Raw genomic sequence first — 15985 nt, forward strand, 5'->3', positions numbered from 1 at the left:
TGCAGAGCTCCCTCCAGCTGCTGCGTCACAGCCCTTGGTGTCACCCCTGGCTGGCAGCCCCAGGGCTCAGCTGGGACCCCAGTGAGGGCTGGGGGGGCTGCCCAGGGGTGCCCAGAGCCTGCAGGGAAAGGGGCATCACCCAGCCAAGTGCCAGCTCGCCCCCTGGGCACCTCCTCCAGCCCCTTGCCAGCTGTTTGCCTTTTCCCTGAGCAAAACCTGAGCTGCTGGTGCTGCTTGCAGCGCTCCAGTGCCAAGGCTGATCCCTGGTGCAGCCTGGGGACCCCAGGGGCATCTCGGGGTGTCCCCAGGCCAGGGCTGCCCTTCCATTCCTTGTTTCACCCTCCCAGCTCAGTTCCCAGCTGGTGTTTGTTGTGAATCTCTGATCTCTGAGGCTGGGCCCGAATTCCTGATTTCCCTGCACAGCTCTGGGTGCAGCCCCACGATTTGGTACCAAGATCTGACTCCAGACTTGGGGGGCCGGGGCAGCAGCAGGGCTGTGTGGTATTTTCAGGGTCCCCCATCGTGGGGAGGAAAGATGAATTTCACTCCATGTTCTTAGAAGGCTAATTTATTATGATATGATATATAGTATATTATGTTAATATTAATAATTATTATATAATTTTATATTAATATATTGGTATATTATATGTTTATATATTAATATATAATGACATATAATGTATAACATTATACTATATTAATAATATATAACATTATAATATACAATGTATAAATAATATAATATATACTGTTATATAATATATGCACACAATAATATATAATATAATAATATATTTTAATTACATTGTTATATTGATGTAATTATATTATATTATGTTATATTATATTATAACTATCCTAAAGAATAGAGAAAGGATACAGACAGAAGGTTTTAACAAGATATTAATAAAAAACTCATGACTCTCTCCTCAGAGTCCCACACAGCCTGACCGTGACTGGTCATCAAGTGAAAACAATTCACATAAAACCAACAAAACGATGACCAGTTGGTAAACGATGTCCAAACCGCATTCCAAAACAGCAAAACACGCAAGAAGCAAACGAAATAATATTGTTTTCCTTTTTCTCTGAGGCTTCCCAGCTTCCCAAGAGGAGAAATCCCGGCGAAGGGATTTTTCCCCAAAAAACAAACCAGCGACGGGGCTGCGCCTGGCGATGTCTGACCGTGCCGTGTGTCTCCCTTTCCGCAGGTTTGCCAAGCTCCTGCTCCGCCTCCCAGCCCTGCGATCCATCGGCCTGAAATGCCTGGAGCACCTCTTCTTCTTCAAGCTAATAGGCGACACGCCCATCGACACCTTCCTGATGGAGATGCTGGAAGCGCCGCACCAAATGACTTAGAGACCTCTGCTGGGTCAGTCCCTCGCCCGGCCCCAGGGCTCCCCCGGGGCCCTTCCTCTGCTTTCCTCGGCCCCAGCCCGTCCCTCCCTGCTGTCCCCAGCGCCGGAGGCACCGTCTGCTCCGGGGGACCCCCGGCCTGCCCCCCTGTCCGTTCGCTGTCACTGCTGCGTCTCCAGACCTGCTCGCTGGTTCCCTGTGCTACTTGTAGAGAAGTGGGAGCGGAGAGAGCTTTGCCAACCCCTGCCCCCGCCGTGCCATGAGGTTTGGGATGAGCCACCACGGGGCTGGTGTCACCACCCCCCCCCAGCCCTGCCCTGGGGACGAGGACGGTGCCAGCCCTCGGGGCAGTGGGGTTTGGACGAGCCGAGGGGAGTGGTTGGACTCTGCCAGATTTGCAGCTGGGCTATTTTCAGAGGATGGAGTTTTTGAAAAAAAAAAAGAGAAGAAGAAGAAGAAGACAAAAAAAAAGAAAAAAAAAAAGAAAAAAAAAAGAAAATATTTCTATTTTTGGTTTCTAACTATTCTTAGTAGTCTCGGTAGTTACTTTGCGGAGGGAGAGGCCGTGCCCCTGAATGAGTCACCCGTGGCTGCACAGAGCCTTCTCCTTCCACTTCACAGCAGAGCATTTGGGACTGAGCTGAATCCCCCCAAAACAGGGTGGCTGTGGCACAGGAGATGCCCTTTGGCCACCCCGAGGGCACCCGGGCATCGCTGCCCACCCCAAAGGCGTGGACATGAGCCAGCTGCAGCGCTTGCTTTAAGGCTGCCAGGGACTCCCCGCGGCCCTTCCCCAGCTCCTGGGGGCTTGCTGGGACCCCTGCCCTCAGCACAGCATCCCAGTCCATCCCAGAGCTGCCCCAGTCCATCCCAGAGCTGCCCCACTACATCCCAGAGCTGCCCCACTACATCCCACTGTGCCCCCACTCTGGGGTTTTGGGGTTTCGGCTCACCCAGGAGGCTGCTCCTGTTCTTTCAGCCCTGCCAAACCCTGCAAGGCAACAATTAGTGGGAGTGCTCGGCCAGGCTGGTTAATTGCAGCTGTTAATTAGTGGTGAAGCAAGAAGAGGGCTCCCCCTCCCCTGGATCTGCCCCATGGCTGGGTGGGGGATGTGGCAGCGCCATCATCCCTGTCCTCCCCGGGATTCTGAGAGCACCAAAAGCACCTTGGCTTCTGCACAGCCCTTTCCTTGAGTCTTGGTGACAGGATTTTGGGGTTAGGGACAGGAATGTGCCCGTGCCCCAGGGGATGGGGTTCCCCCAGGAGTGCGTGGCCAGCGAGGGAACCATCCCCCTCCACCTCCCTCCTCATCAGGTGTCTCCTGTGCCCCGCCAAAAACACGAGATGGAGAAATCAAACAAAGCAGAGGGAATGCTGAGGGATGTTGGGAAGGGTTTTCAGGATGGACACCCCGTGCTGGGAGCTGAGGAGGAGCCACCTGTGCCCGAGGGCTTCCCCACCACCTCCGTGTGCTCTGTGCTTTACAAAGCAAAGGATGAGGTCCCAAAAATTATTTTCCTGCTCCCCATGGTTTGCAGCTGGTCGACAACTCCTCCTTTGCTCCTGAACCCACCACCTCACTCCCACCCCAGTTTTGGACGTTGCCACCTGCCTGTTGCCATGCCAGCTGGCAGCTGGAGTGCCCAGCCCCAAGCCCTGCAGCTCCAAAAGGAAGAAGCCCCTCGGGATTTCAGGTGGCAGCTCCCCCCGGGGCTGGCCCCGAGTGGCGAATCGGCAGAGGCAGGCACAGCGCCTTGGCTCTGTTTCCCCAGCAGCCTGCAAGCCACTGAAAATATTATTAAACAGCTTCACCCTGCAAGAATTTGCCAAGAAAACGAGGCAGGAGAAATGAAATCTGCCGAGGGTGCCAGGAAACACGAGCAGGCTGTTCCCTGCCAGCGGGAGGCTGGCGCAGCCCCAGGGGGGTGCAGGGAGGTGGCAGAGCCCCGAGCCCCCAGAGCCCCGAGCCCACCCAGCCCCTGGGCAGCCCCCAGCCCCCAGCGGAAAGGAGCCCGGGACTTGCTTGGCACAGAGGAAAAAGCTTTGGGGAAGTTGGTGGGTGTTGCACTGGGATAAACCCGCTGGTCTCTGGTGGGTGGAGCCCCTTTTTTTCCTGGGGGTGGCTGGGGAGGGGCTCTTGGGTGCTGTGGTGGCAGTGGGAGCTCCCATCCCATCCCAATCTTATCCCATCTCATTTCATCCCATCCTGTCCCGTCCCATCTCGTTTCATCCCATCCCTTTCCATTCTGTCACGTTCCATCATCTTCCATCCCATTTTTTTCCCCATCTGTCCCCATCCCATCCCACCTCATGTCATCCAGTCTTCATCCCATCCCATCCCATCCCATCCCATCCCATCCCATCCCATCCCAATCTCCTTATACCATCCCAAACCTCCCCATCCCATCCAAACCTTCTCATCCCATTCCAGCCTCCCCATCCCATCCCAACCTACTCATCCCAACCTTCCCATCCCATCCCAATCTCCTTATACCATCCCAAACTTCCCCATCCCATCCAAACCTTCTCATCCCATTCCAACCTCCCCATCCCATCCCATCCAAACCTACTCATCCCAACCTTCCCATCCCATCCAAACCTACTCATCCCAACCATCCCATCCCATCCCATCCCATCCCATCCCATCCCATCCCATCCCATCCCATCCCATCCCATCCCATCCCCATCAGCACCTGACCTCACAAAGCCACAGGGGAGGCTCTGCAGGCCCCAAGCTCCAGGTCAGGATCATCCCCGTGCCTCAGTTTCCCCGCTGGAGCAGCACAGCCTCGATCCATGCCCGTGGTGGAGGGGATTTTGGGAGAGGCTGAGCCTTGTGCTGGGGATTTCCCTTCTCAGCCGGTGAAAGGGAGTTGGGATTCCCTGAGCCCTCGCAGCCCAGCCCAGCCCCTCCATCCTCATCCTCCTCCCTTCCCGTGGGAAGGAGAAGCTTCTGTGTGTTGGGAGCAGCCAGAGCAGCCTTAAAGCCACGAGCTTTGCGTGAGTTTGGGTCTTTGCTTTGTGTTCTTTTCACTTGGGGCTTTTATTTGTTGTTGTTGTTGTCCTCATCTCGATAAGGCTGAGTGTGGGGAGGTGAGGTGGCTGGAGGGAAACAAAAGGCACATTATTCCCTGGAGAGGTAGGACGTGGCTTTCACCAGCTCCCAGTACTCCTGCAAAAATCTGCTTCCACTCGGGTGATGTGTTCCTAATCCTTATTTTAATTCCTTTTTGTTGGTGGGACAGTCTTTAATTTCCTAGAGAGAGCACAAACATCAGCCTTTCAGCCCCCACTCCCCACCCAGCACATCCCGATCCCCCGTGGCAATGCCAGCTTCCCCCGGCGCCCGGGAGGGGCCCTGGGGCCGTCAGGGGGGAAACGCTGAGCCCCGGCCTTGTGAGCCCTCCAGGGCAGCGGGGACAGCCCTGGCCTGGGGGCTGACCCCAAAACCACGCCGGGCTGCTGACCCCGAAACCACACCGGGCTGCTGACCCTAAAGCCAGGCTGGGCTGCTGACCCTAAAGCCAGGCTGGGCTGCTGACCCCAAAACCACGCTGGGCTGCTGATCCTAAAGCCAGGCTGGGCTGCTGATCCTAAAGCCAGGCTGGGCTGCTGACCCCAAAACCACACCGGGCTGCTGACCCTAAAGCCAGGCTGGGCTGCTGACCCCAAAAGCAGGCTGGGGAGCAGCTGACCCCAAAAACAGGTTGGGGAGCTGCTGATCCCACAGAAGGCTGGGCTGCTGACCCCAAAAGCAGGCTGGGGAGCTGATCCTAAAAGCAGGCTGGGGAGCTGATCCTAAAAGCAGGCTGGGGAGCTGATCCTAAAAGCACGCTGGGGAGCTGATCCTAAAAGCACGCTGGGGAGCTGCTGACCCCACAGCAGGCTGGGGTGCTGTGCTGACCCCACAGCCAGGCCGGGGAGCTGTGCTGACCCCAAAGCCAGGCTGGGGAGCTGTGCTGTCCCCCTGGCTGCAGCTGGCTCGCTGGGGTGTCCCCGCGTGTCCCCGCGTGTCCCCGCGTGTCCTGTAGATAGCCACACTGTATAGAACCCCACTCACATACACGTAGAGAACTGTAGCAATTGCAGACTTTTCCTGGCTTTTTGTGCTTTGAGTCGATTCTTTTTCTTGGTTTTTTTTTTTGTTGTTGTTTATTTTTTTCACCCCTCTCCTCGCTTTTTATTTTGGTTTTTTTTCCGTGTTTTGCTTCCATTGTATCCGAATCCCTTTCCGAATTGGCAGATGCCAAATCTGGATTTTTATTCCTCGAGACAAAGGAACTGCATCTATTTTAAGATGCCTTTTTGTTTTGTTTTTCTTCTTTTTGTTTCCTTTTCCTTCTTTTATTTTGTTTTTCTTCTTCTGTTTTGTTTTTCTTCTTTTATTTTGGTTTTCTTCTTTTATTTTGGTTTTTTTTTTGTTGTTTGTTTTTATCTTTCTTTTAAGCAGGTGGTTCGGAGTAAAGAATAGCTTTAGCAATTCCCAATACTTAGTGATGGATGCCTTGGCTATGGGATACATAGATTAAAAAAAAAAAAAAAGACATTAAAATTTAGAATGACAAAAAAAAAATAAGGAAAAAAATATCTAAAGCATCAATAAAGTTAAAAATCTATTTTTGTACAAATGTAATTTTATCCCTTACCGTATCCTTGGATATTTTCTTTCCTGGATTTTGTTTCTTCTGCAGAGATTGTTATAAACTCTCTCTATTTTTTCCTCTCTTTCTCTCTGTAAGTGTTCAGCCACAGGGATCTGGAGAAGAGGGAGAAACTTCTGACCGTGTTTTAAAGGCTTTATATGAAATCTTTTTTGAAATAATTTTTTTGAATGAACTTTTTATTTTTTTTTTTCCCCCCCCACTTCCAAAATCTTTTTTGGGGATGGGACGGGGGTGGGAGGGAGGGGAAGGGCTGCTCTGGGGGTGTCTTTTGTCACGTATCTCTGGCGTTCCTGCAGGTCTGTTTTACTGTGAAATCACTACCCTATATTATTATTCACTTCAAAAACAACAGAAAAGGTTAAAAAAAAAAAAGAAAATAAAAAAAAAAGAGAGAAAGAACTGCTGCTGGAAACGCCAGTATTTTGAGAACAATTGTATCAGAATCGTGGGAAAAAAAATGAGAAGAAAAAAAAAAGAGAAAAAAAAAAGAGGAAAAAAAAAAAGGAAAAGAAAAAAAAAAAAGAAAATATATGAGCATTTTAAAATATAACCCAGTCCAAGTCCTGGTTTGTTCTGTCGTGCCTGGGGTTACTCACTGGGGGTGTCCCCAGCACGGTCCCCCACTCCAGGGCTCTGCACATCCAGGAAATCCCGGCTGGCTGCAGGAGGGAGCGGCCCCGGCTCCCCCGGCACCTTTCCCTTCTCCCAGCTCTTCCCAGGGAGGGAGCGGCCCCGGCTCCCCCGGCACCTTTCCCTTCCCCCGGCTCTTCCCACGAGGCATTCCCGGTCCCTCAGGTGCCCAGCGGTGGCATTTCCGTGCCAGCCTGGTGGCACCGCGGTGACCGATGCCACCCTGGGCCTGTCCCCGTGCCAGGGCTGGCCTTTGGGGGCACACAGGGGTTTGGGGACACACAGAGGGGTTTGGGGACACACACAGGGATTTGGGGACACACGGAGGGGTTTGGGGACACACAGAGGGATTAGGGGGGCACACAGAGGGGTTTGAGGGCACACAGAGGGGTTTGAGGGCACACAGAGGGGTTTGGGGGCACACAGGGGTTTGGGGGGCATACACAGGGATTTGGGTGCACAGAGGGGTCTGGGGGCACACAGAGGGGTTTGGGTGCACAGAGGGATTTGGGGGCACACAGGGATTTGGGGGGCACACAGATGGGTTTGGGGGTATACAGGGATTTGGGGGCACACAGGGATTTGGGGAGCACACAGATGGGTTTGGGGGTATACAGGGATTTGGGGGCACAGAGGGGGATTTGGGGGGCACAGAGGGATTTGGGGGGCGCACAGAAGGATCTGGGGGCACAGATTGGGGGTATACAGGGATTTGGGGGCACAGAGGGGGATTTGGGGGACACACAGAGGGATTTGGGGGCACAGAGGGGTTTGGGGGGCACACAGAAGGATCTGGGGGCACAGAGGGGTTTGGGGCACACAGGGGTTTGGGGGGCATACACAGGGATTTGGGGGGCACCCCCAGCACGTGCTGATGGAGGTGTTCGCTGGCCCCAGTCCCTCCCGGAGCAGGAGCGGCGCTGCAGCAGAGGCTGGGAGAGCGGGAGCCTTTAGGCTGAGCTTAACCTGGATTTGTTGCCAGGCGCACACGAGCCCGAGCCCGCAGCCGGCTTTCCAGGCGGGATAAATCCTCCCCCGGCGGCGGATGGAGAATCAGAGGCTCGATTCGCCGAGCCGTGTTTCCTCATTTGGCAAAAAACGAGGTTTTGTCAGGTTTGCGGGGGGCAGGGAAGGGGCACAGGGGGCGATTCACCCAAAGCTGCCCATTCCCACTCCCTGCCCCGCTCCGGGAGCCCCCAGGGAGCGGCAGCACCGCCCGGCCACGCTCCCACCTCCAGCTGCCCAGGCTGCCCGTGTGCCTCGCAAACCTCCGGGCAGCGTTTGCCGAGTCAGTATTTGCCTCCCTCCCGAGGGTTTGTGTCCCCCCTGTCCCGGGTGGAGCGGGCTGGGATGTGCGGGGCAGCCCGGGATGCTGCGCGGGCTGTCCGGGAAGCGCATCCCGCTCTGAAAATCGGGCTTCTATTTTTAACCACGCTTAAAAGAGAAAAGAAAGCAAAGCCGAGCTGGCCACTGATTTTTGGTGTTTGTTTTGTTTTTTTTTTTAATCTTGCGTTTGGTTCCTGCTGTGTTTTCTGCTTGGGGGGCACTCGCAGAGCCCCAAACCTGGGAAGGGCTCTGCTCTCCCTCCAGGAGGAGGAGGAGGAGGAGGAGGAGGAGGAGGAGGATTGCACCTTGGCCAAGCCGTTGCTGTTTTTCCAGCTTCTGCAGGGCTCAAAGTGCCTGTTTTGACTCTCCTCCCGACTCCTTGATGCCAGCAGATGATTGTAAAGCAATTAAACCTCTCCATTAAACCTCCGCTGGCTTTTGTTGTGTCTCGGGCTGGGCGTGCGCGGCATTCACCCTTGCCCTGGGAGCAGCGTGGAGCTCCGGGGCTCTCTGCTTTATCGGGAACACCGCAATTCCTTCAATCCTGAGATGTGGGATCGGGGGGGGGCACTCCGGCTTCCCCTGGGAAATGCCATTCCCTGTGCTCCGGGGGCTGGAGGGGATGGGATGGAGAGCGGGAGATGCTGGGGGTGCAGGGCTCGCTCTTGGACGGGCACGGCTGAATTTCTGAGCGTTCCCAGCGCTGACAGAGATGGAGCGGGGCGTCAGCAGAGTGTTTGGAAACCCTTAAGGGAAGGGCTGTGATCCCGGCCCTCTCCGTGCCTCGGCTTCGCGGCCAGGAGGGGACTCTCCAAACAAACCCAGACAGACGAGCTCTTTCACCGGCAATTTGTCACTCCATAATTGCCGGGGAAAAGCAGGTTGGTTTTCTCCTCCTGACCTCTCCCAAGCAGCCTTTTCACCCCAGCTGGCCCCGGGGCCGGGCTCGGGGTCCTGCCGTGGCCTCCCCCCGCCCCGGGGGCACAGAGGGCGCCTCGGCCTTCTGCAGCGCATCTCCCAGTGACATTTCCATGGATGTCCCCATGGCTGACACATCCATGGATGTCCCCAGGGCACCGCAGAGACACCCGGCCGCCCCCAGCGTGGGTGGGGATGGAGCCGGCGGACGGGAGCGCACAGGGGAGCCGCGTTTCAGGTTCGCACTCTGTTCCAAGCCAAGCCCAGGTTCTGCTGATCCTCTCCCATGCCCCAGCGCTTCCCCCTCCATCCCCAGCTGCCCAGGGCGGGGTGGGAATTGCGCTCCCGGCGTTTCCAGGTGGGACTTTGGGCAGGGAAGCGCTGGGCGGTTCTTGCTGTAGGAGCTGAGCGCGGCTCAGCAGGGCCGGGCTTGCGGAGGCGGCTGCGGGCCAAGAGGCTCCCGGAGCGGGGCTGATCCCACCGGGACTGGGGCAGAGCCTCGGGAGCCCCCGGGGGCCGGCCTGGCCCGTCCGAGCAAAGAGCAAAGAGCTGCTGCCATCTCCCGACCGCAGCGAGCCCTGCCCGGGATGCCCTTCCCCGGGCCGGGATCCCAGTCCCTTTATCCCGGGATCCCAGTCCCTTTATCCCGGGATCCCGCTACCTTTATCCCGGGATCCCACTCCCCGGCCCAGGATGCCCTTCCCTGGCCCGGGATCCTGCTCCCTTTCCCCCGGGATCCCACTCCCTTTTCCCGGGATCCAGCTCCTTTTCCCCGGGATCCCAGCTCCTTTTCCCCGGGATCCAGCTCCTTTACCCGGGATCCCAGCCCCTTTTCCCCGGGATCCCAGTCCCTTTTCCCCGGGATCCAGCTCCTTTTTCCCAGGATCCAGCTCCTTTTCCTGGGATCCAGCTCCTTTTCCCCGGGATCCAGCTCCTTTTCCCAGGATCCCAGTCCCTTTTCCCGGGATCCCAGTCCCTTTTCCCGGGATCCCACTCCCCTGCCCTCTCCCTCTCCCCCTCCCCAGCACCCGTTCCCGTGCCCAGAGCAGCCCTGGGGCTGGAATGAAACAATCTGTAGGAAAAAAAGAAAAAAGAAAGAAAAAAGTGGGGTTTGTTTTGGAGTTTTAAAAGGTTTTTTATTATTATTTCTTTGTTTATTCTCTTTTGCCCACACCCTGCGAGGCTGCCGAGATGAGGAAGTGAAGCTCTGCCTCTCCCACTCCACAGTGCCCCAGATCAGGTCCTTCTGAGCGGTTTTCTGCCCCTAAAAGATGCTTTGCTCTCAATCACTTCCAGCTCCTTCCCTCCTCCTTGCCTCGGCTCTGGAATTCCTGTCCTGACCCTAAAATTCCTGTCCTGACTCCGAAATTTCCTGCTGAGGCGATTTGCACAGACCAACAGCCCAAACACTGAATCTTAACCCATTTTCCCTCAATTTCCCTCCCGGGATTCCCGTGCCTGCTCTTCCCTGGCAGCCTGACCAAGGGTTAACAAATTCTCATTCAAAGCATCACCTAAACCGAGGCTCCTTCATTTCCAGAGAGCCCCAGATCCCAAGGCAGGGGCGAGAAACATCGGCCACAAAAATTCTGCATCTCTCTGCCTTACAACCCTGGCAGTGAAACCTTGTTTGGCTTTGGAGGCAAGATTTTCCATCCCGGGCTCCAGCGCTGCTCAACTGCTCGGAGCCCACATCTTGTTTTTCTTCTGACAGAGTGAGGTATGATTCTTGGCTCGGCGAGCCTCTGCTAAATGAAAAGATGCTTTTAGAGCTCATTCACTCAACACTCACCCCAAAACCCAAGGGGAGGGTCGGATGGAAATTGGCTGAAGTTATCAGCCAGGCTTTCTGCTGGATTTCTTTTGTGGTGGGTATCGGGCTGAAGAGCGTCAAATGAAGGCACAAGTGTTTGCCGGGTGATGGTAAAGGTAGGAAAGCCTGATGATTAAAGCAGCCAGAGCGCTGAATTTATTTTCTTGTGAAAAGCTCGTGTTTGAGACACTGGGACTCCTGGGGACTCAGCTCTCAGGGTTCATTTTGTCTGGCTCTTTTAATTTACAACATAAAAGCCTCCTGCTTGTAAGAAGAGCAGCCCCAGCCTGGTGTGAGTTCACCGGAGAGCCGAGGGATGGAGCGGGAATTTCCTGGCCACCGAGTCAGGAGCAGACTGGGAAGGTTGGACACGATGGCTCCAGAGTTCTTTTCCAGCCTGTGTGATTCTGTGACTCTCTGGGGGTGTTCCTGCTCTGCAGGCTGGGGCTCCCAGTTCCTTCCTGCCCTCTCAGGGGGCTGCCCGGAGCAAGGGAAAAGCCTTTCCTCAGGCTGGCACTGAAATGGATTCTGATCCCAAAAGGCCACAGGATGAGCAGGGAGGGCTGGCACTGTCCTGCTGCCCCTCTTGGCCCCCATCAGCCACCAGCCAGCATCCTTCATGCTTGTTCCAGCCCTGTCCTGTCCTCATTCCATCCCTGCTTCGTCCTTGTCCCAGTCCTGCTCCAGCACTGCCTGGTCCCAGTCCCAGCCCTGTCCTGTCCCTGCCCCAACCCTTCTCCAGCCTTGTCCCAGCCCTGTCCCATCCTCGCCCCATCCCTATCTCATCCCTGTTCCAATCCTGCTTCACCCTTGCCCCATCCCTGTTCCACCCATGCCCCAACCCTTCTCCATCCCCATCCCATCCCTGCCCCATCCCAGTCCCATCCTTGTCCCAACTCTGCCCCATCCCAGTCCCATCCCAGTTCCATCCCAGTCCCATCCCTGCCCTATCCCAGTCCCATCCCAGTTCCGTCCCAGTCCCATCCCTGCCCTATCCCAGTCCCATCCCAGTCCCATCCCAGTCCCATTCCAGTCCCATTCCAGTCCCATTCCAGTCCCATCCCAGTCCCATCCCTGTCCCATCCCAGTCCCATCCCTGCCCTATCCCAGTCCCATCCCTGTCCCATCCCAGTCCCCCCCCGCCCGGGCCCTGTCCCGTCCCACGCGCTGCAGGTGACAGGGAGGTGGCAGGGCCGGGCTGGCCCGGCTGTCCGTCACCTCCTGCGTCCCCTCCCAGCCTGCCCGGCCCCTGGCTTCCCGGGCCGTTGCCTAATCCCGAAACTGGATCGTCCCGCCAGGCTCCGGTGGGTGAGGGAAGCGTGCTCTGGCCTGTCTGCTCCTGCTCCGGGATCGTTTCCCTCCTGCTGGCGAAGAACAGAATTTCCTGCTGTCTGCAGGCTGGGGGTGGCTCCCCAAAGCCCCCCTGGATTAACCCCTGCCTGGAAGGCTCTGGTTGTTACGTGCTGAGAAATTCCCTTCTTTCCTTTTAGGGTGCCGCCTTCCCCTGCTGGACACTGCCCCCTCTTCCCTGCCTTCCCAAGCTCTCTGCCTGGCCCCTTTGGAAGAGGATCCATGACAGGAGATTCCTTCCAGCCCATGGAAGTGCCCCCCACGAGTTTCAAAGGCACAACAGCTCAGTGCAGCCAGTTTTAACTCCGATCTGACCCGGCCCCATGCCTCCAGGCACAAATCAGACTGTTCTGGGGACAGCAGAGACACTTGGGGTCCAACTCACGGCAGTGAAAGGATCAGCCCCGGTTCCAGAGCCATTTGGACACCCAGCCAGCTGTGGATTCACTGGGGTCTCACAGGGGATGCTCCCAGAGAAGAAAAATCTGTGGTGGGCTAAGTGCGAGGGTGAATTAGGGCCATCTGCCCAGGGCATCCTCACTCTGGGGTTGAGGAATTCCCCCTGGATTGCTTGGTTTTGTGTGGGCAGCCCACCCCAGCGTGCTTGCGGGGTCCTGGAGGCTCCCTGAGCCCCTCAGCCCGCAGACAAGGCCGGCAGCAGGCACAATTTGTGGCTGGCTGTTTGCTGTTGTCACCCCAGCCGTTCCACCTGCCGAGGCAATAAAGATGAAAGCCAATAACGAGCAGCCAGCCATCGTTTGAGGGAAGGGGGGAAAGGCTGTAATTTACTGTGCCAGGGCTGCAGGGAGTCCATCTGAGGCCGGGTTATTGACAGCCAGTCTATATGGGTTTGTTCCTCACGGTGCTTACGCGCGCTCGGAGCACTTGAGGGTGACATTTTTAAAATCTAAAAATATATAGCCGGGAGCAAACTTCCAGCAGCACGGAAGGGAGGGGAAGGATTTATGCCCAGAACGTTGTGAACTTTAAGGAAAGCGTGTTTGTGGAAAAGGATTTGAAGGAGAGGGGCGAGCTCCAGGCTCTGGCGCTGGCTGGGGGTGTCACTGGGGGCGCTGGGTTTTCTGAGGGACTCTATCCAGGGAGAACTCTTGTATCTTCCAGGAATGGGAATCAGGAATGCTGCTGAAGCCAGGGAAGGCACAGGCAGATCAGACAAAGGAACCAGGTGCTTTTGTACTGGCCTGGCTTGGCACCAGTGACCCAGGTTCCAGGGAGAGCCCCGGTGGGGTCTGTGCTCCCAGAGGGTCATTCCCAGGCAGGTGGGAGCTGATCCTGGGCTGATCCTGCCCCGTGGCTTTGTTCTGGAGCAGGCCAGCCCCAGGCTGAGGTGAGAGCTGTGTCCCCTCTGATCTGCTCCAGAGCTCAGGGCCACCCCACAGCTCTGTGGAAATAACGGGTTTAACCTCAAAGGAAGAGGATTTGGATTTTTTTTTTTCCCTGCCCTAAACAAGCTGTAACCTTGCTGAAAGCATCACTTTCTCTGGGACTTCAAGGACTTGATCCTGCAAATCTGGGGACCCCCATGATGAAGAGATGTCACCAACTCTTTCCCGAGGAGATTCGATGCATCCTTCTCTTCCTGTGGGGGAGGGAGGAGGTGGATCCAGGAAACACAAGGAATGAGTAATGTCTCTCCTGCCTCTGCCAAGGGACCAGAACCAGCCCCACGAGCATCCCTGCTGCTTGTGAGAGCTCTGGGGTGTCAGCAGGGTTATGATTTATGGCAATCAATCCCTCAGCCTTATTTATAGCAGCTGCTCCATGTGGGATTTCACACATGAAGATTGGCTTGTTCTGTGGCCTCCCTCCTGCCAAAATCATCCCTGGGCCTCCCAACCTCCCTGGAGGCTTTTGTCTTGTCTCTCCCCTGCCCATGTGGGGAGCTGGCATTCCTGCCCCATCCCAGCCCACTTTTCCCATCCTTGTTCCTCTGTCAGGGCATGTTCTGACAGCCAGAGGTTTCCCGAGGTGGAGGAGGGTGAGGATTGCTGAGATGAGAGGGGAGCACTGGGCTCTCCTTCCTAGCGAGAGTGTGGGCTGTATTTTCTTGATTAAAAATGGGATTTTCACCTCTGTGAAATATTCTTCTTGACTAGTCAAAATGTTTTCCTGCTTGCCAGCTGCTGTTGTCAGGGCCCTTTCCTACCCTGCTGGGATTTTGCCTGCTTGCCCTGCCGCTCGCGGGCCTCTCGGTGTCCATCCAGGCTGTCCCTGGTTTCCAGGACCTTGGGGCATTCCAGGAAAACTCTGTTTTCCTCTGGGAGCTTTGAAATGTACAGGTAGAATATTTTCAGATGCAACCCTGACATTTCAGGAAACCCAGGCCGAAGGAGAGGAGCGAGCAGACAGGAATGAGCCCCTGATCCCGTGCCAGCAGACATGAGTGGGGGTCTGGGGGCTGTAATTATGTTTTCCCTCTGATTAACTGGGAACGGGCACCTTGGAAACCCTTCTCCCTGCCACAAGAAGCGGTGGCAGAGAGGGAAAGCGCTGCAGGCCGTGTTCAAAGCTGAACCTGGTGCTCGGCTCAGCCCCGTTGATGGATGGAGCCCTGGGACCCGCTGCCTGTAAGAGCCAAATCACTTACCTTGGAAATGCAAACCTTATGGAGAGGGAATCAATAATTTCTGGAGCCTGCCTCGTGCTGACACACGGCCCGAGTCCCTGGGAAAGGAACCCTTTGTTAATCTGCCTCCAGAGGCACACGCAGCTCCTATAAAAAGCTTCTGAAGTCAGTAACTAATTACAGGCTGCACGAGGCTCCAGTCTGTCACCCCCGACAGCTCAGGGGGAGCAGGGGCTGCTCTGCTGCTGCTGCTGCCCAGGATGATGGACGAGCTGCACCAGCTCCTGCCTGGGCTCTGAAAGAGGAAGAATTAATGGGCAAATAAATTACAAATCAATTATTAAACCTCAGCGGCGTGCGGGGCCCTGCTCAGCCCTGGTATCAAATATACATTTCTAATTAACTCAACAACTCTTGGCTAATGGGCACTGGATGCTGCCTGCTGCTAGAAATAGGGATTTTTGGCACGTGCTCTAAATTGAGTATTTTATGTCTCCCTTCATGCCCGGTGACGCAGGGAGGCCACGAGCCCGTAAGGACCCTTTTGATGCACAGACAGCACGTGAGAGACCCCAAAGCTTCCCGCTGGGACTCAGCACAGCCCCGGGCAAGCTGCAGCGTGGTGCAGAACAAATCCAACGTGCCCTGAGGCATCCTCAGGCTCTCGGTGAGCCCTCAGATCCCCAGGGAAGAGGGAATCCAGGGTGTTCTCCTCCCATCCCTGCTTGCTGGGACTGTCTGTCAGCACTGGGAGCTCCTGCCATGAGAATCCCCACGGCCTGGGACCTGCCTGCAGTGCCTGGACAGATCCCAGGCCAGGAGTTCTTCCTGGAGCACGGAGAAAACCAGAGCACCTGGCAGATGGATGGCTGCACTCACACCCACCCCTGCTGTCCTCGGTGTCCCGCAGCTCTCGGGATGATTCCAGAACCGCTGCAAGGTGGGGCAGGGCTGAGAAGCCCCTCAGGGAATTTGGCTGCCACCAGGGTGAGGGCGGAGGGTGGTTTTTGTGCTGGAATGGGTGCTCAGGCCCCTCGGAGGAGCAGAACCTGGGAGGGACTCGGTGTGTGCAGCACGGCAATATTTCTGCAGCTCACTAATCAATGATGGTTCTTAGACAAGCTCCCATCTGGCGCCTCTATAAATCACTCTCTCCACTTATCAAGGCTGTCTTGTTTGCCTGACATGAGCTATAAGGAGGCTGCCTCTTAGGCTAATGTTAACTCAAGCACGCAGAACGGGATTTATTTATGGAGTTCCACAAAAGTGGTTTCTGAAGAGCCAAAATCTGGGTGCTGAGGGGATAACCAAGAGGCTGGGGACTGCTTCTGCCTGAG

General features: G+C 55.9%; 1 protein-coding gene and 1 long non-coding RNA gene across 5 annotated transcripts in view; one reads left to right on the forward strand and one right to left on the reverse strand.

Annotated features, from left to right (window-relative positions):
• Positions 1-1866, forward strand: part of RXRA (retinoid X receptor alpha) — a 100334-nt gene extending 98468 nt beyond the window's left edge. For all 4 annotated transcript variants that reach the window (XM_038156033.1, XM_038156035.1, XM_038156032.1 and 1 more), the window contains exon 10: positions 1215-1866. In XM_038156033.1, coding sequence (XP_038011961.1) covers positions 1215-1362 — 148 coding nt within the window. In that variant the 3' untranslated portion in view covers positions 1363-1866. The remainder of the gene's footprint in view (positions 1-1214) is intronic.
• Positions 1867-11854: 9988 nt separating this feature from the next.
• LOC119709062 lies at positions 11855-14760 on the reverse strand. The gene is made up of 3 exons (XR_005259275.1): positions 14670-14760; positions 13541-13661; positions 11855-12072 (listed from the first exon to the last, which is right to left on the reverse strand). It is a non-coding gene; the product is annotated as an uncharacterized LOC119709062 (long non-coding RNA).
• Between the last annotated feature and the right edge of the window lie 1225 nt (positions 14761-15985).

This window comes from Motacilla alba, chromosome 17 (genome assembly GCF_015832195.1).
Source record: "Motacilla alba alba isolate MOTALB_02 chromosome 17, Motacilla_alba_V1.0_pri, whole genome shotgun sequence".
NCBI classification, from domain to species: domain Eukaryota; kingdom Metazoa; phylum Chordata; class Aves; order Passeriformes; family Motacillidae; genus Motacilla; species Motacilla alba.